The 25142-nt window shown below is 34.1% G+C and overlaps 1 protein-coding gene across 5 annotated transcripts in view; it reads right to left on the reverse strand.

Moving 5' to 3' along the window:
* Positions 1-19041, reverse strand: part of LOC110035822 — an 85079-nt gene extending 66038 nt beyond the window's left edge. For 3 of the 5 annotated variants that reach the window (XM_020740117.1, XM_020740119.1, XM_020740120.1), the window contains exons 1-9: positions 18865-19041; positions 14030-14137; positions 13787-13918; positions 12594-13310; positions 7387-7549; positions 6778-7293; positions 4751-6489; positions 4552-4637; positions 4237-4455 (exon numbers count right to left, since the gene is read on the reverse strand). In XM_020740117.1, the coding sequence (XP_020595776.1) occupies positions 4237-4455; positions 4552-4637; positions 4751-6489; positions 6778-7293; positions 7387-7549; positions 12594-13310; positions 13787-13918; positions 14030-14137; positions 18865-18966 (3782 nt within the window). In that variant the 5' untranslated portion in view covers positions 18967-19041. Of the gene's footprint in view, positions 1-4236; positions 4456-4551; positions 4638-4750; positions 6490-6777; positions 7294-7386; positions 7550-12593; positions 13311-13395; positions 13453-13786; positions 13919-14029; positions 14138-18864 lie in introns of those variants that run through there. The other 2 variants (XM_020740118.1, XM_020740121.1) reach the window with 2 other exon arrangements.
* Positions 19042-25142: the final 6101 nt, after the last annotated feature.

A 25142-nucleotide genomic window follows, 5' to 3' on the forward strand; every position in this document is an offset into this window, starting at 1 on the left:
GTATGTAAATGCTACCCTTTTTATAATACATAAGAATTGATTTGTAGAGATGAAAAGAGTTTCCATGGCGATTAAGCAGCTTGGATGACCTATGACTCCAAGGGCAACCACCTCTTTAAAGATGAGCAGCAGATAGTTTATACTTTATCTTGAGTTAAAATGAATGGGTTTCACAATCTCTGAAAGCCATAAATATTTTTGTGTCATAAATCTGTCCGACTTGACAACATTATGTATGGTTATAATTTTTGTTGGATCTTACTACCTGTTGACCTGTTGTACAATGTTGTATATCATTTTCCTCAATTTTTGGACTGATCTATTCTTATTTTAATATCTGCAGGACAATGAGTTGCAGATATTCAGGGAAGTCCGAGAAAGTGATGTGTCGGTGAGGACTACCATCCTTGCTACTCACGTCACGCCAGACACAGTTTTGGAAGGCAATTTTCCAGGTGTCTGAGGTGGGCACAACAACAGGAGGACTGCAGTTTCTTCAGGTGGGCCGACAAGGAGTCTATTTCTATGATATCCCAGAAGGATAACCCAGATCGGAGTTCGTCGATATCAACATTTCAGAACACTGCATCTGGTTCGAGTGCTTCTATTTCTACGGTATCCCAATCGGACAGATTTGCTCAGGGTTATGTAGTTTCAGAGCCAGGTGGCATGGGACGTGATATGCTGCTACATTATAAAGTTAATATTATCATATTTTTACTTGTCATTTTAACATGTTATTTTTTCTTTTTTATGGGTTCTCATTATACTTTGTATTAGTATATGCAGGTGCATTTGACTTTTGTATGTGTAACATATTCGTTTGATGTGATTATATATGTTTTAGTTATATAAATATAAATCAACTTTTTGGTATTTTCTTGTTTGAACAGTGATCTTTAATTTTATTGAGAAAATAACAAATTCTGCTGCACAGATTATTCATTTAATTAAAAAAAATTTCCAAATAAGTTGTTTACAAAACGCACTAACCAAACAGCTAAACTGCTTATTCAAAACAGAGACAAAATGGTCAATTTTCCAGAATCAGCTGTTTTTCATAAGCGCCAACCAAACAGCCAAACAGCTTATCCGGATCAGCTAACAGCTTATCCGGATCAGCTATCCGGATCAGCTGCTTATCAGCAGATTATCAGGATAAGTTGCTCATCAGCAAATTATCGCCAAAGTACAAAAAATTGCTATTTCAAAAAACTAACTTTGAACTTCGCTATACAACAACTGCACTCACGAGAAGCAGTGTCATGATCGCACAATTTCGTCCGCTATCTGGTCTCGCAATGTCGTCATTTCCCTTGCACCTTCACCTTCGTGTCTGTAAGGATGTTCTGATTCATCCTGAGGTATGGGTCGTCCGACATGGAATTCAAATGATTCTTGTGGAATATGATGCAAGTTTTCATCCACAGATGCAAAATCCTCATCGGAGCGTGAGTGGTGTCGTCGTATGTAGTTATACAGAGCCATTATTGCCACAACTATTTTTACTTGTTTCGCAAATGGGTAGGTTGGCATGTCACGTAATATCACCCACTTCTTTCATATCCCGAATGACCTCTCAATGACACAACGTAAAAAAGAGTAGTTTGTTAAAAATTTTCTTTCTACCACGTGCAACCCCGCTTAAACTCTCGAAGTCCGGAATGTGGTACTTCGTGTCGGCATAAGGCTTTAGATAACCCCTTTGTAAAGGATATCTGGCGTCAACTAGATATTACGTACCTGCACAAAATACATATTTTAGTAACAACTCAGGAATATCTAAAATATTTGTTATAACAACGCCCAAGAGGGGGGTATGGGAAGTAATGAGTTTGACGTCTTGTTGCAAATTTAAAAACACGACTATCGTGAGCGTTGTCTTCCCATGACGTGAGCGTTGTCTTCCCATCCGGCCATCACAAATGTAAAACACATATTAAAATCACAAATGGTCATCACATTCTGTGTGGTAGAACCTCAACGTCCAATATAGGCTACTTTGTCGATTTCAGATACACGTGCATCAACGTGAATTTCATCAATAGCTCTTATACAATCCTAAATATAAAAATATTTCAATAATTAATGAATGAGAGTTTCAATATAAAAATGTTTTAATAGCTCTTATATAATCCTAAGTTAGTAATAAGATGTTTAAGATATACCTTGAAAAACAGCATGTAACGATTGTCATTCACAATTTGTGTAGGCATGGATTGAAGTGTGGGATCTTCAGGCTTAACTATCTTAGAGGCTAAACTTACTAGTGCATTCAGACCAATGGAGAAATACCTGCTAATAGTCTCCGATAAATGTTGAAATCGCTCCATGGTTCCTCTAATGGACTCATTTTGAGATAAAATAGAGAGTGTAATTGCTAACACCTCTCTTGATGTCATTCTAGTAGAGTCATTCAAACCATGATAGTGTTGTAGTACGTAAAGCAGATCGATGAAAATATCGAAGAAGTTTACCTTCTGAGAATGTTGAAGAAGGAGCTTGCCGAGGAGGAACAGCGGAGCTAAAGGAAACAGATAAAGCGACCTAAAAATCAGGGGATAAGAATATGTGGGAAAGAATTTAAGAGGGAAGATGAAATGAATGAGAGGAGGGAAGATCGGGATTTATTACCAAGGTCGGAGAAAGCTGCCTTCCGCGGAGGCAGAGCGGGGCAAGCTTCCTTCGGCGGAGGCAGATCGGAGCTCAGATCGGAGCTTCGGCGGAGGCAGAGCTTGCAGCTTCCTTCGGCGAAAAACTTTTTTCGGCGGAGGCAGAGCGGAGCAAAGTGGCGAATATGAGTCTGAAGCCAAGTATTAGAGCACGAGGGAGGGGCAGTCGCGTAAAAGCGGGCGTTCGAAACGTTGATTGCGGGTCGATTCTCACGATCACGTTTTACTCCATTTTCAAACGACGTTTACAAAAAAGCTCCCCAAACGCGCTAAACAAACGGTACGGCGGCGTTTTCAAAAACGCCGCCGCACTTATAAGCTGCCCCAAACAGACCCTAAATTATCCACTAAAAGTCAATGGATCATTTTGGCAAAAGCATAATAATGATAGCACATTCACATCTAAAGAAAAGTGAGTGAGAAGTATGTCATAGCATTTTCTCTAACAAATTTAATGGTTGATAAAAATATTGCAGACTGACCATAACATAAACAAGAATCAGATGATAAAAAATAAGGAAATGCACAGCTTGTGATTCTAAAAATTTATGTTGCCATTGTCAAAACCTCGGATGCACTTCCTCTCCAATTACCATAGTTATCACATTATCCAATTATAGCTCATCCCAATTAATTATTCTCCCTTGGATGGTTGGGAACCAGAGATTAAATCCACCAGCGCCAAAGTCATTTAAAGTGGATTCAATGACAGCCATCAAAAATAGAACTACGAGTAGGATTCAAGCAATTCTGGGTTATGCCATAATAAGTGGTGAGGATTTGAATCCCGTTTACCTATAATGTTCAATAATTGGCAACATTGATTACAATGATATTCATCTAGTGTATATAATTAACCCGACAAAAAAATTATTAAGGACTTAAACACAAGTTTAAAGAAAATTTTGGAAAAGACATCAACCCTTCAACTTTTGAGCTGAGGGATATTTGAATTTTAAATAGGAGAAGCACTAAATTTATTCCGTTCATACAATGAAACAAAAAGTAAAGTGAGTGATTGCATAACAGCTGTTAGGAGGAAGTAATGGAATTGCATCTCCAAAATTAAAATAAATAATAGAACTGCGAATAAATATGATTCCAATCAAGAAAAATAAAGCATGAAGTAGCAAAGAAAGTTGAAAATTCTATCATTTGATCAAAAACAAAACTAAAAATGCTAAAAGAATAAACTGTCAAAATAGTCTCTGACTATTTAGATGAGGTCGTTTTGGTCCCAGAGTTTATAGAAGTGTCAAAATAGTCGCAAACTTTTTAATTTATGGCTAAAATAGTCCCTACGAAGGACTACTAGAGCGCAATTTTACTTTTAGTTAGAGACTATTTTGATATTTCTATAAACTATGGGATTAAAATGGCCCCATGTAGGTAGTCGAGGACTATTTTGATACTTCAATCAATGCTAAAATATTAAGGTGAGGCTCTGAATCTTACATCTTAGTTTCAATGATAATAGCAGTGGTGTGTAGTGAGGGCCATTTAATTGTGTCAGATACTGTTACGAGAAAAAACCTGAGCACTTGAAAATAAGGAGAATACTTACCTCCACGTTAAGTCCATTACCCAAATATGCAGTCCCCCAATCTCTTCAGCTGCTACGAGAAAATTTGGCTCGCAAACTGACATGCAAGAAACTCCCTTCCCGGTTGTCAACTTTGCCATTGTTGAAACATAACCAAAATTTACTTGAGCAATTTCTAGGGTTGTTACTTCAGAAGACTCGGATACGCAGTTTGAACATAAACATCTGATATTTTTTTCCCTAATAATTTACTTGCTCAATTAGAAATAGCATAAAGAACATCGATTGATGTTATAACAATATCAATTCCAAAAATTGACAGTATTTATATAAAACCTGCATCGTGGTACTTTGATGCTGTTGACAAAAATCAGTGACTGCCCATCAGGAGTCAACTGTAATGCAGACCTTTCAAAAGGAATCTGAATGAAGGAGACATAATTCAACTCTGTTTAAGTTAGAAAATCTTTCTGAAACCAGTAACAAGCTATAAAGAGCGTATGGAAAGCTATATAAATTCTGTTTAAATGCTTACATTTCTGTTCCATTGGTTTCTTACAAGGGGTAACACAAGTGCAGTGTAACCAAGAAAGGAAGGACAGCCTCTCCTCTGCTTTTGATCAGAAATAGCATACATAAAAATATGTCTATTGTTCCCGTCAGGAAAGCCACATAAGACACTAAGTTTTAATTGATTTCCGTTTTCTGTTAACATTATGGACAATACAGGTTCTGGATGCAAATAGCATCCAACAAGCTCCATATCCCCGTCATTCCAGCTCAACCTTTTAGTCAATGAGCCATCAGAAAGGCTTCTCTTATAGAGGTCATCATTAGGAGGATTTTTACCGTCATTGTTAGTTGTTGGTTGTAATACAAAATTCTTTTCGGAGAAGGATAAATTTTCCGTAAGAGAGCGGCTCTTGTAAGAAGGCTGTAGCTGACTATGAGCAAATGCTTTGCTTCCTTCAGGAATTTCTTTTATCCTCGCTTTTACTTGGACTGGAGAGCATAGTCCAGACAAAGAAAACAGATTAACAGCATCCCTAGAGTCTTCATTGAAACACAAAGGGGAACGATTAGCCTGAGGCATATCAATAGTTCCTTTCACATTTTTATCCACATCCTGATTTTGAGAGGCCTTGGGATCAGCTGTGAGCCAGTTGGCCTCAAAGCCAGATCGATTTGGAATATTTCTTAAATTGATTTCTGGTTCAGTAGTCTTAACTTCATCCAAAGCAAGCATCCTAGAATCTGCATGGTAATTTATATGACTGGATTTATAATTTTCAACTGCAACCAAGGGTATTCTATTAGATTTCATCTCCAGACCAACAGAATTATTAAAATTTTTGAATAATATAGTTTCTGACAAGTTGAGTCTCTGAGCTTCAATTGTATCAACCAGTATCCCTCCAGTAACACCCTTTGGTGTGCAAGGCAATGAATGGTTGTCCTTCTCACTCATAGGTTCAGCTTTATTGATTTCCTGCATACCAAAATTAACCTCAATGGGTCTATAAGTTATACGTTTCTCCTTTATGGATCCAAATGTATTGTGACTTTCAATAGCTTCCTTAGAAATTTCATTATCAACTAAATTGTCAAGAACAGTGCAGAGAGCAGGAGTGCACTGTTCAAAATTTTCAGCTATACTAGGGACCTTCCCTAAAAGCACTTGGAAACTTACATCTTCAGCATTTTGCTTAGATTCATGATTAAAATGCAGAAAGCTACTCTGCATAACACAGGCAGCATCCATGGAGATAAGATCTTCAGTTAAATGGTTTGAATTCTCTGCTGTGTTCTTTATGAAATCTGCATTAGTCTCTTCAACTGGAGAAACATGCTTGGCAGGTTCAACAACGGTAATCATTAAATCAGCAAGTGCATCCTCTGTACCTGGAGCAAGAACTTCAAGATTGTATGCATCATTCTGAGAAAAACATTTTAGCTCATCAACCTCATCCACATCAGTTATAAGCAAGCTGTTCCCTTTCGCATCAATTTGAGGTACCATCTCAGATTCATCGAAGCCCATACATGGATGTTCTTTCATAGAGGCGCTGTATGAATTTATGTCGTTGTCAAAGCTATCAGGAATGACAGACATGGGATCATTTGAACTTCTATTTCCAGAAAATGGCTCTAAGTGCAGGTTAAAACTATTAAAATCACCAGGCAAACAAACTTGTGATAATGTCTTTGAAGCATCAATAGCCTTCTTAATAGTCTTTTCTGGAAGCTGGGTACCCGTTCCAGCCACAGGTTTACCTGCAAAAAAAAGAAATATGTCTACTCTAGTCAATCCAGTCAGACCAAATCACTCAAAATAGCATGCTTATTATTTCTGAAAATGGCGGATCAGTTCTCCAATGTGAGTGATTCAGCTTGACCAAATTCAGCAAAAAAAAATAATAAACAAATAAATAAAATAAAGAATATCCTTATAGTAAAAAATTAGCACCCTTCAGCAGTGGGAATTACAGAAACTAAAAATTTGGGTGCCTAACCCATGCTTGCCAAATAGAATAGGTAGCCCTGCTGCATTAAAGTCAGTACCTTGATGCATAATGTTGTTGAGATGGTCATTTACAGTATTTCGATCTGCAGAATTCCCATCATTCAGATTACAACAAGGATCATTAGCTTCCAGACGTTTTACTCTTGATCGTCTTCTCACATAAGTTTTCTTAAGTAAAGGAACTGCTTGTGGAAGCAAAAATGTCATCATTGATTTTGCCAACTCCTGTCCTGCTAAATTTAAGTCATCATCTTCAAAACTTCGACCGGAAGATCCAGAAGAGCCAACTTCTGGAAGCGAATCTTTAGCTACTCCCTGATAAATACCATCCTCTAGGTTGCAGCCAGAGTGAAAGACATCCTGTGGAATTAAGAACCTAGGTTCTGAAGCACATGGGACGCTTCGGCAAGTCAAATCCTTGAACTCACTCTTAGAAACAACTTCTAGTGAATGAGATTCGGAAGCTCTAGACAATGGCTTAACTGCAACAATTTCATTCTTCATGCAGGTAGGGGTTTCATTCAAGTGATCCAAAGCAGAAATTGCAACGTCACCTGTAGGAAGAATACATTAGCAAATGTCATAAGAAGCATTTTAGTTTACACGAGATGATAAAAACTAAAATCAAATGGAAGAGCAGCACCTACTAACATCAAATCCACAGCAGTTTTTACCAATAACAGTGTCACAAATATCAGAAATGTAGGCATCTGAGAAACTTCCCAAGGCCGTGGCTTCTCCACAATCATCATTTGGCACTGATAAAGTTGGATTATTCCTTCTATTTACACCATCCGGACACCTATCAAGCTGTGAGAAGAATTAATTTGTTCGTCCAAGATACTTAATTGTTTCAAAAAACAATGCTGCATTTCATCATGCAAAGATAATGCAGCTTTATAAGCTTCAGTTATGTAGCATTAAAGAATTATCAGAATCAATCTCTATGGGATGGGGTTGGAGGGAGAAAGATGCCTAGCAGTTTAGAAAAGATCGAAGATCCTCAAAATAATAAAAGTTCTATTCTTTGCTTGAATTGAACTGCATCGCAATGAATTACTAGATGCATGTACCAGATTTAAAATGATTTATTTTGAGGCAGTAAAGCCTGCTTCAAATTAAGCTGCCTTAATTGTTTAAAATCAAATTTGATATATACAAATAACATACATGTACATGTATTTATTATCTATAGAACAAAATGCATAAATATAAAAGCATATTTTATGCGTAGGAAAAAATGTATCAAATGGATTTCTAATAATTAATACTAGCGTTAAACTTGCTCAAATTTTATTCAAGAGCTGATCTTCAGTTGGCATGCAATTGTACATCCAATTCATAAATTAGGATCGGATCAATCCAATCGTTAAGTCAATGAAGTAGAAAAGCAAATCAAACAAGAATAATAGGTTTTGTAACAATAATGTTCTAATAAAAGTGCCAATTTTTAGTAATCTAACATCAAATAAACAAAGTGCATCAAAATAGTATGATAAGGAGCATGAAAGCATTCAATTCGTCACAAATCTAAAACGTAAAATATATGTCGGTACTTAAATATCTAGTAATTGGGCCTTAACTACAGGCTTAAACCTTCTAGTTGAATATAAATTTAATATCATATCTATAGGGCAACTCTAGTCCCCCTTTTTGCTCTCAAACCTTAATTTTAAAGTCAAAACCTACTTTGGATTTGTTTTATGGTATTTTATGCATACCTAGATAATACAATAATGCTACCTAGCACAAAGAGATAATTGCATAGTGTTGAGGGGCATCAACCTGTCTTTCACATTCAACAAAATATAAACGAAGAATTCAAAGAAGCGATCAATGGAGTGATCGGAAGTTAACACGACGGGATTTCTCTATTGATTGATTGAAAATAACTAAATGGCCAAAGATGATAGTTGGAAGTCTAAGGCTTTCTTAAGAGGAAATCAACCACAGTAAATGGGTTGGTGACCAGCTAGGAGATCTAACATAAGAGGTAGCGCATTTTCCTAAATCTACGTGAGCATTGAAATAGATAGATTCCATTGAATTCCAAAGTCTCTTATACCCTCCTCCTGATGTTCTCTATGCAGAGTACTGTTCCCATTTTCACGATCATCATAGCTCCAAAGCACGTAGTTACCTAACAACGGATATGAGAGTTGAGAACTTGAGATAACTTGGAAGTCTATGAAGAAAGTGGGAGCAATGGCATACGAAGATGAGAAGTTAAGGATTGACTGCTTCGATGACGAGGACTTCATGTAATGAAAATTGGAAATCAAGAACCACTTATACAAAAGAAAGTTGCACTGACCTCTCCTTGGTTCAAAAGATGACAACTATGAGTCAAGAAAAAATTGGGTTCTCCCAGGCAAGCGGGAGTTGGAAGCAATAAATCTATGATTAACACAAAAAATGTTATATTTAACGTACTTCATGAAAAGAGCACAATTGATGTCATGAAGGCTATAATGGCACATTTCAATAAGTTTATTCCAATCACAACTTAATAATTGCTCGGCTGACATCAATTGCAATGACAAGGCTCATGCATTAACCTGTATCATCATTACATGAAAGATAGAGTGAAACTATAGCACTTGAAGGAAATTCATGATATTTATGAAGCTAAAGCTAAATTATGCTTATACATAATCATTAGTGAGTCAAAAAATCAGGGTAAGGTAAAAGTTTTTTTTTTTTTAATGTAACTTTGTATCTTAAAACCTGAGTTAGAAGTGCAGGAAGTGGCAACAAATCATAGAATAGGATCCAATCCAAAGGTCACGATAGTGTATACTTGGATCTAGCATTATTGGCTGCATGAAAGAGATTGTACATAGAGGAATGATAAATAGAGCTCAAATCAGATAGAGGAATCTACTAATGTTCTTTTTGATGCACTATTACATATTGCGGTAGTGTTATTGAGTCTTCGATCTTTTACTCATGTGTAACTTTTCATTTAGCACCATATAATAGTTTTATATATATAATTATTCTGCAATAGATTATAAGAAGGTTCGTCTTGCTAATGAGAACTTTTAATTTTTGTTGTAGCCAGTGATGTACAAAGAGAGACAATTCATAGGACTATTGAGAAGCTTCACAATATTAGCACGTTCCAAGCTTGAAGAAAAACCCGATTTTAATTTAGCAAATTGGCAAAAAAAAAAAAGATTACATTTCAACCTTTCGAATTGATACTAGAAAGTGAATAAAAATGCATTGGTGATAACACATAAAAGCAAAAATGTTTCAAATACATGATATCAAACATTAGAATAGTGAAAGAAACTACTAAATCCATTGTTGAATATTTTAAAGGTATGATGTGGGATAAAATTTCTAATTGGAATCTTCCAAAATGCAATTTGGCATCACAAGACATAACATTTCAAGAACTATAAGTGGTAAGGTAATCTGGTTAGGATAACAAATTATTATGTTTATCACTGATAGAGTGTTGTACTGTAAAATCTCAATCAACCTTAACAGATAAGTAAGATGTGGCACTAAAAAAAATGACCAACTCAATATAGTACATCAAAATCTAATATCCAAATACAAGCCTGTTAAGCTATGAAGATAATTTTCTTACCAATCTTAATTTCAAAGTCAAAACCAACTACCTTGATTTGTTTGTGTTATTTATGTATCCCTAGGAACTTCATCTAGCCTTTACAAATAAGTTTCCTATTACCTAACATCTACATTTTTTTAACGTACCACCTCTAACTGTTATATAAGATGATAGTTGCATGATTTTGAAAGGCATCACTCATTCTTCAACTTATTCAGCCCTATGTAAAGGCGGAGGTCTTAGTTGATCAAGGTCAGCAATTATCTTGGTCTATGTCATGCAGAGATATTTTTCTAGCAAGTGCTCAAAAATAACCACTAAAATTCTAGAGCTAATAGTAGAAAGTTGAAGGTCTTCTTAAAAATAAAACAATCATTGCCACGAGAGCATATGGCCAATGTGCTGAGCCAACAAAGAAAGCTACAGGCTATCCTTTGTCTCTACTAAACATAACCAATGGAGGAATCATGCTCAAGCTTGGAGAGGAAACAAATAAGTGAAAGAGAAGGAATACTAGTGTGATAAAAATGTGAAGAATATTTTAGTGAACTAATAGTTGTATTTTATTTTTGTCTGCGGGACACTTGTTTTATGCTCTTCCCATGGGGTTTTCCTTACTAATTATTTTTCTTATTCTCATGAATGCATTGCTCTATGGGGAGGTGTTTTTCCCAAACACTTTTATCCACACTAACTAAGAAATTATATTAGAGAAAAGGTTCAAGTGGGATTGAGTTAAGTCATACAGTTTATGGCTCTTATATAGCTTGGCCCCTTCTATAATGATTGAGCAAAGTTCAAAAAGTAATTCCTAAATATGAGACGCATAATTAAGTGAACTCTTAGTGCATAAAAAGGGATGATATTAAAAAAAAATTATTTAAGGGGAAGTGAAAACTAATGTGGAGAGCTTGCATGAGGGGGTGGAGGGAATTATGAAGCTGCACAAAAAATAATATTTTGTTCCAACCTCAAATAAATGAAAATTAAGTTAGTGTATTACCAATTAATTGACCATCACCCATAAACTTATCCTTTTAAAATAAAAATGAGTTTAATCACTAATTTATCAGGCTCAATTTTGATCTCCTTTTGGTCCAAAATCCATAACACAGAATTGGGCATTTTTGTTCGAACAATTGCATGCCCCCTAAATATGTTAGTTGTAAAAGTTCCATATAAAATCTTTATTATTATCCTTTCTCACAAGCATTTACAGAAGTCCCATAGAAGTTAAGAAGAGTAAATATTATTTTATTTACATTAAATTAATTTCTTTTCTACTTTAAAATGTTTTATTTATTATACTTTATAATTGAATGAAGATAAATTAAAATGTTTTTTTCGATTTTATAATTTCATTTTTTTTATCTTTTGCACTGCATTAAATGAAAAATTAAATGAAATTAATTAAAGAAAGAAATAACATATAAGTTAAATGAAAATCAAATAATTAAATCTATAAAAAGTCACAGTTATTATGCTAGCATAGGATTTTATTGTACCCGTGCATATTGAAAGAAATGGAAATAGAAATGTGGTCTTTATGGTATAAAATGAAAAAAGAAATAAAAATCGTTGTGTTTTTTATGGTACAAGATAGAAAAAGTATTGATTGTGCTCCTAAAATAGCTTTTTAAAGTAAAAAAATGGAAAAAAAAGGATTAAATGAAAATGAAAATACACTCAATAAGATAAGTAAATTTCATTTTATAAAAATGAAAAAGACAGTTTATTTTTTTATCAGAATATTTCTTTCAGCATTCACATTATTCATTTGCATAAAAATGTAATGCATAATAAAATACTAATTATTCACTAAGTTGCTTAAACTTGACATATTATTTAGCCATCATTTTCACGAAAAAAAATCTGCTAGATTGGTATGACTGATAGTAGAGAGTTTGTTTACAGGATGAAATGCAATGTTGGTGATTGATAACAAGTCGTCTGTTTTTATGTTATCATTTTTATTGTTTTATTTGTTCTATTATCACTAGATAATGTTATGTACATGTTGAAAAATTTCTTTACTTGTGTATTATGGATTATTGATTGTTTTCTAGATCATGAACTAATGTTAATATTTAGAAATGTCTTACACTTTCTTTCTTGCCTAGTTATCTCGGGTTGAATCGTTAAAGATTTCATTTCAAACCGACTAGGACTTCACACCAAATAAAATTATTATTAGTAACAGTAAAAGAATAACAGAAGCATTTAGAAAGTACAGAAAGTCGTCAAACATTGTTAAGATACCATGGTGATTACCTTAATTTTGATTGCATTGTTGACACTATGTAGGCCGGTGTTGAACCTACAATTGTTAGCATCAATGCAATTATTCTGCTGAGAAACAATGTGTTTATTAATAACAGAGTCAGAACAATCCAAGCCCATCAAAATATTCTCAGAAACAAGAACGGAATGGCATTTTGCTTCTGGTTGCCTTTGCATAATTAAACTAGTTTCTTCATTCTCATTACCATTAGCAAATGAAAAGATTTTGGTTTCCTTTTGACACTGAAAATCATATGGTTTTTGATCCATTATACGGGAAAATGTGCCATTTGGCGAGGTTCTATAATGGTTAGCAATACCCTCATTTTCAGAATCTTCGTTACGTGATACAAAGTGTTTTCTACTAAATTGTGTGATTTTGCCATCCAAGGAAAGAGAACACAAATCATCTATTTGTTGCAAAATACAAGTCTTTGAATCACTTTGTAAACCCCAGTGGCAGATCTTTCGTCTCGCCTCCCTCGTAATATCTTCTCTAGCATTTCTCTTCTGAATCCTCTTTCCAAAGTTATGATTTTCTTCCAAGGAAATGGCTAAACGAGGGAATTTATCAGAAACTTGAGGATGTATTTGATCCGTGCTCTTAGATCCACTGTATAGGAAAGGAGCAGGTAAACTTCTTCTTTGTGTCATGTTCACAAGCTCACGAAGCAGCCTCTGGATGGAGGGATTTTTCAATCCAAAAAACTGCAAGAAAGAGAAACAGAGGAGAATAAATAAGATGAGCAAGATATACATTAAAACTTAAAAAAAAATACTGTTTCCTGCTCACCACACAAATAAGATGGCAGCATCTCAACATGATCTTTATCCAGTTACAACTCATGCAAGGAAAACAGTGTGTTAAGAAGGCGAGGAAATCATCATATTTAGAAGGCAGCAACCACCTCTTTTAATTGTAAAAAGTCGCACAAGCTTTTTTTTTAAAAACAAGCTTGCATTATACTATGTCAAAACTGCTTATCTAATTTTTTTCAAGGAGGGATATCTCTACACAAAAAATTTACGCATTGTTTTTATGATCATCAGTATCTTGAATATTCCCCACTTAGTGGGATAAAGGCTTGTTTGTTGTTGCTGTAGTATCTTGAATATTGTTTTTTTTTTATCTACATATACTATTTTTCTAGATGAAGTTACTGAAATTTTAATAACATCCTTGCCTCGGCACCATCAATCTTATTTGAGAACCTCCTCCCATTCCAGTTCTTCACTCTGGGACAGTTCTTCTGGAAATTCTCCCAAGCAATATCAGGAGTTTGACCACTAAATGAACTCCCATCAACTGCTGTGATCTGCGAAATGCAAGATTTCAGACTATAGAGTAAGAATTTATGAGAGTTATCACAAATGTTGGCGTTCAATAGTTAAAAGGTAGACAAAGGGGGAAAGTTTTGTTAACATACAACAAATAGAGGCCCTTTCAGACCTTCACAAACTTTCATCTGACAAATATTTCCATCAAGAATTCGAACAGCATGATAACCAACTGGATAAGGGTAACGGTCTTTTCCCTGTTTAAACAAAGAACTGCATTCTTATAAAAATTATTCTACCCACTAAAATTTGCCATCCAAACAGCAGTAAATAAATCTCTTCAATGGATGGCAATTCTCAAGACTTATGAGCAATAACAAGCTAGCCTAAATCAAGGAAAAAATAAAAAAAGATATTTGAACAGTCCAATGAAAATGTGCTTGAGAGTCTGACAATTATACTTGTTATCTTTTACCAATCATTCCAAGCAGTGTGAATCCTCCTCTAATGTAACAACTTAGATCCACAAACAACAAAACAAGCTCATTCACTTGTATAGAGCTAAAGATTAAGAATTTGTTTTCAACAAGAGCATTGAAGAAATTTAGACAAAGCAAACAACTGTAGGATATGAAACAAAAAAAATAGATGGGTATTTTACACAGCACAATCAAAATAAACCAGGTTGAAAAGAAAAATATGGTATAAAATTCTGATAATTGCAGAAATAAATAAAACAATGAGGCGAGATTAACAAAAAAAATGAGACCCTTACCTTTAAGATTTCAATAGCAAAAAGATTCCTGGTTTAGTATAGTCCTGTGGACATTGGATGGGGCAGAAAACTGTAAGCATATATGGTAAAAGAGATGAAAGCTGGAAAGTCTAAATTTATTAGGAAAGTGAATTATGAGCACTGATGTTGTTCCTTTTTCTTTCCTAATTCATTTCAATGTAAAGCATGCTAAAATGATGGTTCCCATTAGAGTGGGTTTTATTCACTATTATTTTGCTATGTTCTGGGGATTAAATCACTGCTAAAAAGTTCTAACTAAGCCAATTGACTTCCTTATCTCAACAGTTTTAATTCCTCATTTTAGCAAATACCCAATTCTCTATCATGAGGTTGACTGGAGTCATTGGACAGCCACTATACTATCCAGATGTTTCTCAGCTGTTGTTACTGCAAACCCCTCCATTCTTGCTAATTGATTGTTGAATTCCTTCTCTAGCAGTTGATTTTATGTGATTGTATTGGGCTTTTCTTGGATTTAGATTTATTGGTTTCTTCTAACAGTAGCAATATCATATTTCACGTGCAGAACTGCTGCTGAATTTTCTTATGAGGGTGTACATGTAGTCTTTCATTATATGACCATCAATCACCCTTCTGGCAAGTCTCTAGACCTTGAATTTTACAGTTTTGAGCTAACTGAATTGTTGCCTCATGCAATTTTTCATCTGGGTATTTGTAAATGTGGCGCCTTAGCTCGGGTTATAAATGTTAGATTTCCTTGAAATGTGAAAGAGATCATCGTTAAAATTTTATGTTTGTTCACTATTTTCTTGTGTAATTTCAAATTATTAAATGATATGTTTGTTATTTTTACATAAAAATTAATGGATTTTGCTAAAATTAAGAGTTTATAGCATGAGAATTGTGATTTTGTTTGTGCTTTAAGTGTGCATCTCATCCCAACTTGAATTAGTAACTATAGAATATTAACTGCTCCACATCGATAAGAATCTCTTAAAGAGTGTTTGGTAGCAACTTTTAAAGCAGATTGGAATTAAGTGTTTCAAGCAGGTGAGACAAAGCGAGGAGGTGAAGGAGACAATGTCAAAATAAAAGATTGGAATTCAAGCCAACTGAAAGCAGTGAGTACTCTTACTACTAATTTACAGTATTACTATTGATTTACTCCAACTCAAATGCAAGGAATAAGATACGCTTATTTATATAGATAGATAATAAACCTTTTCATAATTCAACTACCCCATAAATTTTAGGGAAAATTACATAATAGCACCCAATTTTTATGGATTTATCTATCTCACACCCAAGCTTTCATTTTTACACACATAGCACTTTACCTATGGATGAAAAGATGGATTTGGCAATTAAAATGTGATAATGAGTGTTATTTTTCATATGATATTTATAATTATGAAAATTTTGTTGTTAAATAGATAAATATGAAAGTTTTATGTGCTATATATGTAAATACCCCGAAATTTTATTGGTCATATTTAAAATATATGCTACAGTTTATTTCGCATACATTGAATAATATTACATAGAATTATTGAATGATATAGATATGAGAATGAAATGAATTATATGACTTGTTTATATGTGCATGTTGAATATGATAGAGTTCACACTTTTATGATACTAGCTGGAGATACTAAAGCAATCATAGCAATTTATAAAATGATATTGATATTGAAGTGTCTTAATTGGTATATTTTATAGAGTGTTCTTGTGATAGATGGAAATGATATAGATATAGATAATTTAATGTATTATACCACTGATGTTTTAAACTTGAACAAATGATCACAATTGACATAATAAGATGTCACTTGTTTTTGCGTTGATTAAATATATTTAATTAACATGCATTTTTTTTCTTTTTCATTACATCAATATAATTTAAAAATATGAGCATTCACTGTTGTTAACTTACTGTATTTTAAACTAATGTTTTAAAGTTAAAATTCTAGAGTAGAAAAGAGTAATCAAGGAGAAAAAATGTTTATAGAATACAAGGTCAGCAAACAAGAAGATAAATTTATAAGTATGTTAATTTAACTTTCTTTCGTTAATGGTTATTTCAATTATTTTTAGATGATTAATTGTTAGTGATAGGAAATAAAATTAAACTTATATTTTCACCATATATTCCCTTCTTGGAAATTTCAAGCCCCGGAGTATGGTCGTGATAGCTTGACACTTAATGATATTAAAAATCGTTTATTTAATTAGCGTTAGTACCTAATTTGAAAGAATCTTATGCGAGAGATAAAAGTTTACAATCTACATGAGGGTGTAGACTATTCATACATTAAAAGTAAAATATGAGTTGCTCTCGATATATGATAAGGATCATACACGTTAGCTTAAGCCTTAAGATGATGAGTCTTCATCTATTAAATCATTGGGCTTAACTTAGGCCCACAATTTTTTTCAACCTGAGAAACTATTGAAGGAGCTAGAAGCAATGCTTCCCCCTTAAGAGAGAATTGGTATATTTTATTTTGTTCATTAGTAAAATTTCTATAAAAGGATGGTTGCAGGCATACATGTCAATGGCGAAAAATGGAAAACATCATGGTGCATGGTACAGTGCACCATCAATGTCATTTGCACGAGGCCTGACTCATCAAAATGTAGCACTATTTTCACCATACACGAGCAAAACGTATTGCCTTCATGGCACTTGCTAAGTTGAATTTTTAGATTTAATATAATAAAATAAAGAAAATTTTAACGATGCACATACATAAACATGCACACTCACCCACACACATACACGCAAACACACGCGCATGCACGTGTACCATACACGTGCACGCAGGAATACATACATACATATGTACATATATGGTGCAAAAATCAGCCCACATTATGTTGTTCACATGATAATGAACTATGTTTGTTTGATAAGGTTGATGATGAAGATAATGCTTTATGAGATTATAATGATGATGAAGAAAAATATTTTTATTTTACTTATGGTGATGATAATCATGTAGATGTTTGTTTAATTGATTATGAAAATATTAGACTCATAAAGAAAATCATAATATTTTAAATTTCAACCAATTGAAGTATAAAGGGCTTGAATTTTAAGATTATTTATATTGTTTTATTATATTTCACTTTATATTTTAATTTAATATTTTTTTAAATTTATATGAGGTTTTAAATACTTTTTTTTTATATTTTGCATTGTATTTAAAAATGAAATGTGTTGCACCACACGCTATGGCTCTTCGGAGACCTTTATGCTTTAATGTGACATTCGTCATTGGCAAGTATGGCTACATGGAAACAAAGTAGTTTCGATAGATGATATAAGAGATGGTAGTAACAATTGTAAAAGACTTCCATGTGAGAAAAAATTTTAAGATACACATGAGAGTGAAAAAAATGTCTACATCAAAAGCATAATAAGACTTAAGTTCTTGCTATAATGAGTGCCTTATAAGCATTAGGATGAGCATTTGACTTGGTTAAAGTTTTATTATTAAGGTAATGGATTCAGCTAATGCCACAAATGTTCTACCATCCTAAAAACTATTGAAGGAAGTCAAAGCAGTATTTTCACTTGAGTGAGAATTTGCATATATTGTTTTGTTCATTAGCAATAGTTTCATAAAATAGCTGTTTAAGAAAGAGAAAGTAGTGAAAAAGAAGATAGTACAAACAAAAGATAATGAATGGGTCATCCTGTTCTTAAAACAAAAGCCTGATGATGTTGAGGTAAATAACTCCAACCAGTTGAAAAATATATACATCTTTTGATGACTTAATGGCAAATGGCCGCACTAGAGCATCTGGGCTGGAGCCCTTGCAAGGAAGAAAGAAATGTCAGTTATGAACATGTGCCTTCTTTAGTTGTCTTACCATTTTAGCAGCATTACCTTTCAAATGACCGTCAAATTTTAAACCCTCCTAGTACCATCAAAACGTAACAAAACAAGAGATTTTCCATAAAACCCCTCAAAATTGGTTTTTGATAGCACAAATCGAGAATTCACGGCCCACGACAACACGAAAACCATACATATCGTGGTGACAATCTCCGCCACTAGAATGAGATCCCGGTCAGAATAAACAATAAGGAACATAAAATAAGGCACCAGCTAGCCGTGGCTAGACACTATATCTTCTGAAAATTTAGTGAGAAAGCAATGGCAGTATCATGGCTTCATTAAAAATATAAATGTTTTAAAATCCAAGTGAAATGTTACAAACCCTAGAGCAACTCCAGTACTTCTTGTCCCAGGGACCAACATAGAGGGAACCGAGGGAGGCAATCTCGAGGTCGTCTGGCTTCTCAAAACCGCGATTTTCCATCGTGGAGAACTCAAAAAAGGGCTTCAGAAATAAAGCCCTCAACAGAGTAGAAGCCGAAGCGTGAAATAAGTGAAATGGAGCAGTCGACTAGTCAAGAAAAGCCGTTCCCCGCCAGTATCAAAGTTTTATATTTTTTATTTTTCTCTTTCATTTGTTTCCCGCCAAAGTATGTTTTGCTCTTTTTCCATGCGCGGAATGTGTTCTTTTCTTCGTGCTTATTACCAGTGAGGATAATTTGAAAATTTAAAAAGACCGAATCAGGGAAAGGAGCTCTTAATTTTAGTAATTAGTGAAGAAGTATCAAAAAAATAAATTTTAAAATAGGAGCAAATGCATTCCTAGATGGGGGCACATATATGATGAATACGCGCCTCCAAAACCCTATGATTTTAGAATCCCCCAATTTGAAAGAAACAAGAGAGGGGAGATGATCCCTAGAGTATTTCTTATGCATGAAGTTAGCCCATAATGATTCCTTAGCTCTGAACTTAAACCACAACTTAATACAATTTATCTCAACAATGTGATGGAGTTCCTTAAACCCCAAACCCTCAGCAAGAGTTGGTTTACACATTTGCCTCAAACTCACCCAATGTTTCTTACTCTTAACGCCAACCCACATAAACTTATCAAACTATTTTTCTAATAAACTTTTGAGTACTAGATTTCATCTTGAGATCATGTAGTGCATATAATGGAATGGTATTTAAAATTCTCTTAAGTAATGTAATCCTGCCACCAAATAAAAGAAAAGTGTTCTTCCAATCATTAATACAATTTTTGATGTTCTCCAACACATCATCAAATTGAGTTTGTTTTGTTCTTCCTCTAAGCAAATTAACTTCAAGATACTTAATAGGGAGATCAGCTAGAGGGAAGCCCATGAAATTCTTCATCCACTGTCCCAAGGGTCTTTTAACATGCTTCCCCAAATAAATTTGGCACTTATATTTACTAAACATCATACTAGAGTTCATTTTAAAAGCATTCCAAGAGAGTGTAAATTTTTTTAATAGTAGCCTTACAAGCATTAGAAAATATTATAGCATCATCAGCATAAAATAGGTGGTTTATTATCATGTTGGATTTGTGAAAGAATCTTGTGTTATGATTAGAGTACTGCAAATTGTTAACCATTCGAGAAAAGTAATCAAAAGCAAGTACAAAGATTGTATGAGATAATGAGTCACCTTGCCTAATACCTCTGATAGCTAAGAAGTAACCATAAGTATTCCCATTGATGAGCACATTGCATTATTGCAAGCCAACCACCTCTCAATGAGACAACAAAACTCAGCTTTGAAACCCCTTCCTTTAATTACATCGATGATGAAATCCCACCTAATACAATCATATGCCTTCTTTAAGTCTAGTTTAATGATCATGTTACAACCTCTGCACTTTTTATCCAAGTCATTAATCAATAATTGAGCAAGCAATATGTTGTCAGTAATACCCATTCCTTTAGTAAAAGTAGAATCATTTAAAGAAATGAGATGAGGCAAGTGAGATTGTATCTTGTTTACCGTGATTTTGCTAATTATTTTAGATAAAATTGAAGTTAAATATATTGGTTTAAACTGCTCTCAAGAAAATCTATCTTTGTTTTTGGGAATTAGAATGATAGTTGAAGTTGAGAAGTAAAGGCATGGATCTTCACCCTTGAAGTAACTTTGAATATCCCCCAGTACATCTTTTTCAATGATACTCCAGCATTTAATGTAAAAATCATCAGTAGCTTTGTTGCAATCAATACTAATCAAAGCATTTCAAATTTCCTCCTCATTAGGCACCTCATTAAGAACTTGATTGTTGCATAAGCTCTAATATCCTCAAAGAAAGCACAATTTATAAGAATTACTTGTTCATCCTATTTGAAGAGCTGTTCAAAATACTCCACTACACTCCTACCAATTTCCACAGGATTAGTGAGCCAATTACCATTGTTGTCCAATATTTTTAAAATGGCTTTAATACTTCCGTTTTATACAAACATGAAAAACCTAGAATTCCTATCTCCCTCTTTAAAATGTTTTTCACCAACCTTTTGTTTTAAGAGCTCTCCTCCCATTTAATAGCATTTAAAAGTTCCTTGTGAGCCTTGATCAGTTCATCATTCGCCCCCTCATTCCCCACATCAATTTGTTCAAGACTTTGAACCTTATTTTTAGCATTTTGCACCTTCTTATGTACATCTTCAAATGTATTCCAATTCAACACTCTAAGAGCTCTAGCTAATCCTTTGTGTAGTTTCCAGAGCATACACCAGGCATTACCAAGCTCTCTGATCTTCTAGTTTTAACTGACCAAGCTAATGAAATCCTGATGATTTGACCAATTGTTCAAATATTTGAAATGATATGATGCAGATTTCTCAAAGAATGTAATAGAAAGTAAAAATGGTTTGTTACCAGATCTTGTAACGCTGAGGTGATATACATTAGAAACATGGAAGTCAGTCAACAAATCCTGATTGGTAAAAATTTGATGAAACTCTCCCCCTTTTCAAGTATTGTTAGAACTAATGTAGCTAAGATCATAGAGCCTAGTATCATACATTTCATCATAAAAACTATTCATAAGCTTGGGGTCAACAGATCTCCCCCCTAATTTCTCAGAGTTATTTATAGTCATATTGAAATCATCCCCCACCATCTGATTGTCTTTAAGCTAAGAAACCATATAGCTAAGTTTATTCCAAAGGTCTAACCAAGCTGAGTAAATAGAACTTGTAGACAAAGACTGCCCAACCTGTTAGCATATCCTTATCAAAAGAAACATGAAGGAATTGAGAATCATCATAAATGATTGTTACATTAATGTATTTCCTTAAAGACAACCATATCTTATTTGTACAATTACTAGCAAAGTTGTATTTGATAAATATTTTCAAAATAATCTTACAACAAGTTGTAACCAAAGGTAGTATAGTAAAGCACCAAAGATTATGCATCCTACATAAATGAGAGAGCCTATCAAGGGAGCTAGGATCCACAATTCCCCTTATGTTTCTATAAGAATGTTATACATAGTTCATTTTCTTACTCCTCCTAGATGATCTAAGAAGGGCATGCAATCGGTTCCCATCAAAAAAATAATGTTCACTTTGATTGATTATGTTACTTTCCTCCAAATGCTTCAGCTCTTGATAACCTCTCTTCTTCCTTCTAGACTTTCGTGTTTGTTATTCCTCTTCCAAAACTGCCTTGGCAGTGCCAATTATCTCCCCCACAATGGTGCTATCAGCTTGGATCATCCCCTTATCAAGGTCATCAATGTTAGGGTCTTTGCCAATATTCTTTTTTGTTGCATCAAATTGCTCATTGATTTGATTCTCACCAAAGTTGTCAGTCTTTGTAGGTACAACATTACCCCCCACATCACCCTCTTCCTTAAAAATAACATTAGGAGTTCCTCCCCCCCTCCCCATGTTGTTCATGTTGTTCTTGAGCTAGGACTTGGTTGTAAGCATCCACCTCATCATCTTCATACATATTTGGTGGAGGTTTTTTGAATTCAGGATGATGGACACAACAAATTTCCACTAGATGTCCAACCATACAGCAATTGGTACTGTAACAAGGATATTGTTCTACCACCACATTTTGTCAGTATCCATTATGTGCAGTTCTAATCTAGACTTCTTCAGCAACAGCTTGCATAATGTCCCTTTTCCCTAACACCCGTGCTGCAGAAGGCCTAATGAGTGTGGGAATATCCATTTTGATATATCTCCCAATGATTGCACCAAATGAAAAAATATTTCATGATTTAAGGTGTAGTTTTAATTCTGAGAAACAAATCCAAATAGGGACAATGGGAGGTTCTATTTATGGATTGAAATCCACAGACCACTTGAGTTGCTCCATACTTTTATTTTCAATCTTCAAATACTTCTTAGCAAAGATCCATGTGTAGTCTTCCTCCCTAGTTAACTATATAGGAATGTGTCTACCATCTAGTAAGCCAATTTTTTAATTACCCAATAACTTCAAATTATTAAATAATTTATGAATGAGTCCCATTTTAGGATGTCCATAAATATACTTTCAACTAGTGCAAACTTACACGAAAAAGATATGTTTGCATTATCTTGCTCGGATAGAAAGATAGCAAGTTGTCGGCCTTCAATGGTCTCATCAGCATTTTTATCTTGTTTTATTTTGTTTTTGAAAATAGTAAAATGTTTGATATATATATATATATATATATATAAATATATATAAGACCAAAAGACCTCACATATTTAGTAGTTAAATAACTAGACACAACACCACAAACAATGTACCTATCTGAGGAATAAACATGTTCCTTGTTAGCAGAGCTCAATTAAATAAACTAAAGAAAATTTATGACAACTGTTTGGTCTGTGAACTCCTATTATATGTTGGCTTACAAGTTTATCAATCTAATATAAAGATTAGACAGGGTTTATATTACTTGGGTTCTTTTGTTCCTTATGAAGGCAAGCCTTAATAGTTTATTACATCCTAACTGACCAAAGTCATTTAGAAAAACTATCGATAATGACCAGAGGTGTTTGCCTTCTAGATTACAAAATTTAGTTTTCAAGGTTGGACATGGAAAAATCAAATGGGAGTGGATCGAATATGAGCAATTATTTCTGGAGTTTAAGGGAGAAAAGAAGTAGGGGATGTGATACACCAAAAAAAAGTGCAATTTTATGTATATTATTTTATGCTTAAAATTTTATGCTTAAATTTGGTGATATTGCACATTAAAGAAACTTATTTCATGTTTTGTTGCAGGTATAATGATTTTAGGCATTTGGAGAAAAAATGAGCAAGAAGGAGGAAATTTGGAGTCAAAATGAAGCTTTTCAGCATCCTGGCGCTAGAACTAGCACCATTTTACAGAAAGCTGGCGCCATAAACTGGTGCTAGAGGCTCCAAAATCCATAGAACAGTGCAAAACTTCAATACACTGGCGCCAGAGGCTTCAGAGATGAATTAAGTCGGAGTAAGGCGGTTATTGACTATTTTTTAGCAGTTCTAAAAGGCTCCAATCAATTCAAAGGCCCTATAGAGTGATTCAACGCATCTAGATACTTTGGAAAGGCTCTTAAATTGCCCTTGATCAAAGAGATATGTCTGTTGGATGAAGGGAATTGTCTCTTGATGTGAAGAGGTGTGTCTTTTGGGAAAATGATGGAATTTTGAATTCTTTTTGAAAGGAAGGCTGACCTAAACTAGAAAGGGGAAGAGTGGTGGAGCTTTGTGTGAGGTTTTGGAGGAGAGGTCTAAGGGTGGTGTGGAGCGAGTTGTGGAAAAGAGTTTGGTTTTTCTTCTAGAGTTGTAGGAGAAGAGGGAATGTGAGAAATTTATTCTTTATTACATTTCTAAGAGAAATTTGAGTGTGATTGTAAAGAGAGAAAGTGCTTAAAGGAACTTTAAGTGGTTTGTGATACACCTAAAATATATAGTATTTTCAGACACATTTTTATACCTATTTTTGAGATATTGCACTTTAATGAAAAGTATTTTTGTGTTTTTCTTCTAGATATAAGCAAAAATGGAAAAAATGCTTAAAGGAGTGAAAAAGGATCAAATTTGGAGCAAAAAGGTGAAAAATTATGCAAAAGAGTTTTGGCGCCTCAGCGTCAGATCCGACACTTAAGCACCGTTTAAGCGCCGGTTGAACAGAGAAGGTCACGCTTAAGTGTCAGAGGCCCCCTTATAAGCCCTAGTGGCAGTTATTGGACAAGTAAATTCAGTTTCTTGAAGATGTTTTTGAGGCACCCATTGCCTTAATAGGTGGTTATATCCACTATGGACAAAAATTATCACCAAAGGATGTATCTCTTGGGGAAATACATCGAATATAGACATATTTTGAAGAGAAACCAATGCACCTTTTAGAAAATTATAAAAGAAAGAAGATTGAGACTTTGAAAGAGGTCCTGAAAGTATTGGAAAGTTTTGAAAGTTCTCATTTGGGGAGTTAGTTCAGAGAGATTTTCATGCACCACTTTTACTTTTATTTTATCCTTTTTGTTATTTTATTTTGAGTGATTGTAAAGAGAAGAGAATCAAAGGAACTTCAAGAGTTTGGTGGAGGAATTGAGATAAGTTTTTTATCTTTTTGTTTTAAGACTACTTTTAGTTTTAATTGAGACTTGTTGTTGATTTGACAATGATTTCTTCTTTTAAACTAAA

This window comes from Phalaenopsis equestris, unplaced genomic scaffold (genome assembly GCF_001263595.1).
Source record: "Phalaenopsis equestris unplaced genomic scaffold, ASM126359v1 Scaffold200117, whole genome shotgun sequence".
Classification (NCBI taxonomy): Eukaryota; Viridiplantae; Streptophyta; class Magnoliopsida; order Asparagales; family Orchidaceae; genus Phalaenopsis; species Phalaenopsis equestris.